General features: G+C 40.9%; 1 protein-coding gene across 1 annotated transcript in view; it reads right to left on the bottom strand.

Moving 5' to 3' along the window:
• Positions 1-7,493, bottom strand: part of LOC104402656 (mitogen-activated protein kinase kinase kinase MLT) — a 45,494-nt gene that overhangs the window by 17,677 nt on the left and 20,324 nt on the right. The window contains exon 2 of the mRNA XM_010010590.1: positions 3,902-3,989. Coding sequence (XP_010008892.1) covers positions 3,902-3,989 — 88 coding nt within the window. The remainder of the gene's footprint in view (positions 1-3,901; positions 3,990-7,493) is intronic.

Genomic DNA, 7,493 nt, shown 5'->3' with positions numbered 1-7,493 from the left:
AGTAGTGTAGTAAGAGAGTTATAGATTGTTCTGATTATCTCAACACAGACATAATCTACTACTAAGGGGGAAAAAAAAAAAAAAAACTAATACAATCCTATGTACCAAGCACTAAAATGAAAAGGCATTAGAAAGGTCTGGCATTAGAAAGCTCAGGAAAAGCAGTTCAAATTCCACAGTAAAATGTTCTGGATGTTCCTTGTTCAGGATCCACAGACCTTTTTCTCAACTTCTCTCAACTACCAGAAACCCACAGCAGGATTATATGAGTACAAACAAGGGCTTTTTTGGGCTGTTGGTGTTTGCAAGTGTGGCAGATGGCATGCAGTCCAACTGTCAGAGCTCATGGGGCTGAAAGCTGGCATAGCAAGCACTGTATAAATGATGCTCCATAACAAAGGATAATCTTTATTTTTATTTATGAAACCAGATGTTAAATTTATGATGTTCTGTTAGAAAGAAAAGGTTTGCAAGTATAAGGGGAAATTAAAATTCTATTTTCCTATTTCCCCATGAAAGAACAGAATAGCTGATCAAATCATTTGCTCATGAAAAAATGGAAGGATGAAACTAGAGGTCTAATCCTGAGGTAAGCAGGCCAGATCGCCATGTACTACAGGTCATGTTCGGCAGTTTAAAGGCTGTAGCTCCTCTTCTTAGTATTTATTAAAGAAGCTTTATGCTTATTTAGTATTCATTCATGTTTCACCAAAACACAACATGAGATTCATGAGTTGAAGCGGCTGATACCTCTTGTATCTGGTTGCCAAGACAGAGTATGCACGTGCTACCCCCTGTGACCCAAGCAGTACAAAGACCAGAGGGATACACGGAGCAACATCAAGCCTTTTGTTCTTCTCTCCCAAGGCTATTCAGTGTCCTTCTTGGGCAGAATTTAAAACCTTCTTAGAACACTCACAAAATCTTCATACTCAACACGGCAAACCAGCTGTTACACAATTGAAATGCTTAATTTCAGCCATTTCAAAGTAGCCATAAAATAATTCCCTTTATGACTACACAAAATACATCCAAGTTGTTGTTCATATCAATCATGATATTACATTATTATGAATCATACATAATGGGCTAAATGCATAAAACTCAAGCATTGCTCCTCATCCAGAAAATCAAAACCCTTGGGAGATAGCTGCGTAGCTGTGTGGGGAAGGAAACTCTGGGACGAGACTGAATCTGCAGCCTAGAACATGGTAGGCCATTGAGAAGATTCCAGCACTAAATAAAAGGAAAGAGGAAGAAAATAAAGTCCCTTGAAAGTAAACACTCTAGTGGCAAGTTAGGTTTGGATCATTACTGCAGGACCTGCTGCTGAAGGGAGCCTCCACAGGAGACAGAAGCATTGCTTCTGATGTCACCAAAAGAGCCGTAAGCTGCTGACCTGCACATTTCCTCAATTAAAACATCAGCTTTTTTTACCCATGATGTCATCATCTGTCTTATAAATGGATTCTTCAGGAATAGGTTGGCTGCACGCTTTGCATGCCTTTACAATGCATAATTTGATCCACCAGGGTCAGGGACAACTCAGCTCCCCAAGCCCTTTGCCACTGTGTGAACTGAGGCAAGCAAGCTTCAATCAATGAAGCTCAATCCATTAGTATTTCTTCTACATGTTTATTGTGCTATAGGTTTTTACTAGGAGATTATGGCTTTGGAAATCATATTGCAGGGATAATTTTCTGTCAATAACAGAAAAGAAGTATTTGCTTTAGAAAGAAAAGCTCTGAATGCCTGACTGGACCCACCCTGTGATGGGCTGTGGGATACACCATATGGATTCAGTGCAGACAGGGGCACAAGCTCTGGGAACCTTTTTGGAGGAGGCAGCTGTGATCATAAAACAGATCTGAAAGACATCAAGATTGCTGTTGACAGAGACAGCCAGTGACATCTAGAACAATGTGATCCGTGTTAGCAGCTCACCGGGCAGGATGATCAGTTGCAACACTGACATACATCCCAGCAGGGAAACATGTTTTGACTGCAGATGTAGCCTTTCTCAGAGAACTCTTTGACAATCCCACATAAGACGTTACATGCAGCTAATGCTCAGTACATGCCAGTACCTGGCTGCATGCCCTCATCTGCATCACACTGAAGAAACATCAGTTTCTTGGTATTTCTTCTTGTTTGGGATTTTCCCTCGTAAGAAATGGATCTCTGACTAAACACAGGATTAAGCCTGCAACACTGAAGGCCATCCAGAAGATCAAGGAGTGAAAATCCCTCTGAAGGAGATTTCAAGTGCAATTAACGTTTATTCTCAGTAGCCATTCTTTCATGTGAAAATGGCATGGGGAAATGGAGCCTTGCTTCCCTTCCACCCCATGGGACTCGTCTCCTTGGAAGTTGCAGAGAGAACCAATGCAGTTTGATAAAAAAGGCTTTTTTTCTTTAGCCAAGGTGGAATCAGAGGTCCCCAAGTAACCAAGTGGTCAGACAACACAACCTAGTTTCCTTCTCACAGAGTCCCCATTAAAGAGCCCCCATTCCCAATGACATAATGAACTACTTCGGCTGCTGTCTGTCGCGTGACTGGCAAGCAGGTCAAATACCCTCCAAACACTGACCTTTTGTGAGATCAAACTGAGGACTTTCTGATCCAGACACCACCCCGAGTTGTTGATTACACCTCTTTTGTTACTCTGCTTCCTTGTTCACAGTTATGTTATAAATTACAGTAAAATTACATTACTTATTTATTAGCTTCCTGCTATTTTTATTGCTTCAAGAAGGTATTCAAGTTTCTGTCTATATGCCATCACCACTCATCCTCTGAGTGGTGCAGACTGTGATCACCCCCACATACACCTCTGAAGTACTGGTTGTAACACTGTGAGCTCCAGCAGGCTGATACTCCTGTAAGTAAAGCTCTCTGTGCTCTGAGTAGTGCTGTGCTGTACCTCAAACGTGCTCCCGCCAGATTACACTGCCATCTACTGTGACAATCAGATGTCTCAGAGACAGGTAGAAATAAGTGAATTTTCACAGGTTCTGTTCACCATCTGAGAACGAATAAAACCTGAATGGCAATGTTTCAAACTGGTATTAGGCTATGCCACATGTGAAGACTACTTTTCACATCAACCTCTTTGAAGTTTTACAGACATGCCAAAACATGTCTCCTAATCTATGATTACATGGTTTTTTACCTCTCCAAACATTTATTTCAGCAGATGAGTTTATTTTCTACTACTCTCTTACCTAGTTTCTCCCAGTATTATCTGTAATGTGATTCTATATCTGGACCAACTCCCAGGATAAGGGAAGGAAGCTTGAAGTGGTGATAGGAAAAAAAAAATAAAACCCAACCACAAAACTCAACCTCTGCATAGTTCTAGGAGTGCCAGAGCGAATGAAACCTAGTTTCCAGTGAATAAAGGGAGTTGGTTTATGGTGGCTAATAAACCCTTGGCTCTATTCCAAGCTATTCCCATGGCTAGGAAGTTCCCAATGTAGATTCTCCTGTTTTCAATACAGGCAGATTTCACAGTGCAGCTTTGCTCTGAGCAGACTCTCAAGCCTTCCCTTTTCACATAACTTGCCAGAACTTTGTATCATGAAAACCCCTACTTCTGTCACACATCAGTTAAAATGGGAAAGCAATTCACAGAACAGGATAAGAGAACACAGTGAAAGCTTCTATTTAAAGGAGTGCTGAGTCTGTGCTCCAACTGCCTCCGTGCTGCTACCAGCCATGCTCCGAGCCCGATTCCCACCTCCAGCACTCCACTTACATTGAGGCAAGTGGTGGTGCCAAGTGCTCTAACATTCAAAGAAGTCCAGAACAATTGGCAGAACTCTGAAATTGGGTAAAGTTAATACCTTGTAACACTGGAGTTTTACAGAACCAAGACAAAGGTCAGGCAAAAATCCTTACCTGTAACAATGCCATAATTTGGAGGTTCAATGACAGCTCCGTAGAACTGTATGATGTTTTTGTGACTGAGGACACTGAGTATTTCTGCCTGTTGAAAACAAACAAGTCAGACAATTAAGAATGGGGCATTTACTGCAATAATTAATTTTATATCCAAGCGGATATACAAATGTATATGTAAGCACACACGTATCTAGGAAAGACTGTTCACAAATGCTTGGCATTTAAAAACCTCATGAAGACAGTTTGGCAGATGAATGCTTCGTATGTTAGGGAAAAAACAGAAAAATTTTCAGACTGTACTTTCATGGCCAAAGCACAGATGTAGAAACTAAGTCTTAGGAAAAACTGAAGGCCTTGGAAAACTTTGTTCAAAGAAAGAGCTGGGATTTTTGGCACAGTTGCAGCAGTCCTACCCAGAATCTGTGTTTATGCACAAAGTACTACGGGTTCAGCAAGTCCAGCACTTGAGGCTGTTGGAGCATACCATGCACACACAACTCCGTCCAATGTTTACTGGAAACGTGGGGTTTCCAGGCATGCGCTGTACAGTCTGATTGAAGAGGCACAGCAAGCATGCCTGACATTGCCAAACAGCCAGCAGTGCATTTGAAACTGCTCCTCAGAGCAGGCTGCAGATGTTTGGAAATGCTGGATAAATACACAAAACCTTCAAATTCCACTTGAACAATGCTTTGGGGTTTGAGAAAGAGACTGAAAGACAATGAGAATGTATCCACAGAAATTACAACATACAGTCCCTGCAGATTTTGAGGAAAAAAAGAAAAGGTCAGATACTTTCTTCTCAACAGTTTTGCCTCCGTAGTACATTAAATATTCTAGAGATTTTAAACACATTTTTACACAAATACATATATTACGTGAATACAGATACATATGATTATATATGTTTCTCTACAACAATGCATTAAGACTTTGAGATTCTGTTAACTCTATACCAGTCAGGAGTATCTAACAAGAACAAAATAACAATTAACTCCTCTGATCTTATCAAAAGTATCTGATCTGACAGATCCCTTCTCAGATTCCCTGACTGGCTGTAGGAGTGAGTGTTGCTGTTTATCTGCAGATGAGTCTTCCCACATTTGCTTAGATAGTTGACAATTAAATTATTGTATGGCCTTGTAGATTCCACTGAAAACAGAAGGGCTATAGCATCTCTGATGCAGAAAACCATGGTACATTAGTGCTAACTGCTATAGTAAATGTACAGCCACAGCAAACGAGCATTATTTTTTTTTTGGCCTATGTTTTATAGTCGGTACCATGATCCATGTGCGTAACTGCATGATTACAGATAAAGGCATCAGATAGCTCAATTTTTTGCTGCTGTTGTTGTTTAAAGCCTTTTCTAAGTAACTTCAACACAGTTTTGAATTAAGACCCTTATCTTTAGATAGTGTGCTGACAACTCCGTGTATTCAAATAAATCTGTAAGTATAGCTTTGAACTTGAGTTGCACTAGTTCTTCATGCTGCTTAGACTGCTCAGCAAGGGAAGCAGTGCTACCATGAAGCGAGTGGTCTTTTTTCACAATACCAGAAAAGTAATTTTCACACGTGTGCTGTTTTCAGCAGGTCATACTGCAGACTGAGTCACCTGCAAGTCTACAAAATAATTTAACCGGCAACTATCTAAGCAAATGTGGGAAGACTCACCTGGAGGTAAACACCAACACTCCTACAGCCACTGAAGGGATCCAAGAAGGGATCTGTCAGATCAGCATAGGATCTGTCAGCAGCACAAGCTCTACTCTCCAGCTGCAGCCCCACCAGCCCCACAAGGCAGGGGACTCCAGCAGCAGTAGCACTGCCTATTTCACAGGCTGTACCACCGACCTCCTTCAGTAGCCTGGAGGGTACAAATGACAGCTCAGCCATTCAAAACTCCATCTGCATGGGTTGGCGAACCCAAGACTCCTTTACTTCAAAAACTTCTGTAGTTTCTACATCAGGAAATAATAAACTGGGGAATGTCCTCCAATTCCTACCAGCATTACTGTTGGATAACCAGGAGACCTAATACTCCTTGACTGCCTACCTGAACATTGCTAGAAATGATACAGGGATACCAGGCCACAAACACTGAACAAGCTATCTAAACCATCTTTTCTTGAACACCTTAGTCAAGATGAGCAGAATAAAACTAGATTAATCTTTTTAGAGAACAATTAAAAATGCCACACAATCAACACATCCAAGTGCCATAGCTCCCTATTCCACTGCAGCAACATGCATAACTCAATGACTCCTCTGTCTCACTGGATGCTGCTGGATCCAGTTAAAGCCCATCAGAGCCACTGGACAACAGGAGGAGCTGCACTGCAGCAACACCAGCAGCAAAACCCAGGCCTACCAATGACCCAGTGCTACCATGAAATGGACAAGACAGGCACACGAGGCTAAGAGGACAAGTCCTTCACTGTTGCAGGCATACTGACACACTGTGTTTTTATTATTTGGAGATTCAAAAATAATTACTTTTAAAGATTATCTTATTTACAATATATTACACATTAAGATCCCATTTTAGGAGTATGAAGAAATGCTGTGCTTGCCATGCCTAAAATCATCATCTTCACATTGATGTTCATACTCTAAACTGGGATTTAACAGACACTGAAGCAAGCTTCTATCTGAGAATACGGAAAGGCACCTACTAATTGCCCACAGATATCCTAAATTAGCTCTGGGGAAAAAAATGACAACTTTTTCTAAGAGCCACTGCCTCTAAAAGAAATTCTTTCTAAACACTTTTAATCAGTCTACTGTTGTTAGCACTAGTGATTCTAGACTATTCCTTTCATGTTTTACGCTTTTCAGTTGTGTGGATCAGCTGTGAACTCTATTAGCCAATTTAAAGACACTTATTCCTTACAATGAGAACTCGATGCAAGTCAATCCACATCTTTGAAGCTTTTGTACTATTTTTTTTTTTTACAAGAAGGTGCCATATTTCAACAAAAGACTGACTGTCAGCAAATTACAAAGTGGTGATTAAAGACCAGCATTTCAAAGGTCTCTTAGGCACATACAAGACTATTTGGAATCACCTTTTAGCATCAAACTCATACTGAAATCCAAAATACCTCAATGCTTTTAAGAAAATCCTGTCATGATTCTATCTGCCTAAAAGCCACTGAAGAAGGCAGCCCTCACTGGCTTGGGCGTGACACACTCACTTCCCTCAGTAAAGCTTCTACCTATCTTACACAACTTAAATGAGCACCTCTTGCCTTCCTGTAGCCATGGTGATGACAAATAACAAGTCTGCAATTACTTTACTACATTACCTTCTTGTGGGAAAAACAGATTTTATTTGTTTTTTTAAATGTTGGATCGAAGCAGAACTAGAAAGAGCTCGGCTGAAGGAAAGATGCAACCTAAACACATAAACTCCTTGGATGCAACATCAAGGCACAGATACACAAGATGACTGCAGTAGAGTTGAGTATTATGCTTAGTCCCATGATAAGCTTAGTCAGAGCCTGGTACTGATCATCAAACCGCACTAAAACCGTTCACCCTGTACTTACACCACAAGTATGGGTGAAATTACATCCCTTGCTCGA

Source organism: Nestor notabilis, unplaced genomic scaffold (assembly GCF_000696875.1).
Source record: "Nestor notabilis isolate BGI_N333 unplaced genomic scaffold, ASM69687v1 scaffold33342, whole genome shotgun sequence".
Taxonomy (NCBI): Eukaryota; Metazoa; Chordata; class Aves; order Psittaciformes; family Psittacidae; genus Nestor; species Nestor notabilis.
Note: the sequence above shows the minus strand (reverse complement) of the source record. Positions and strands in the feature narration are given on the sequence as shown.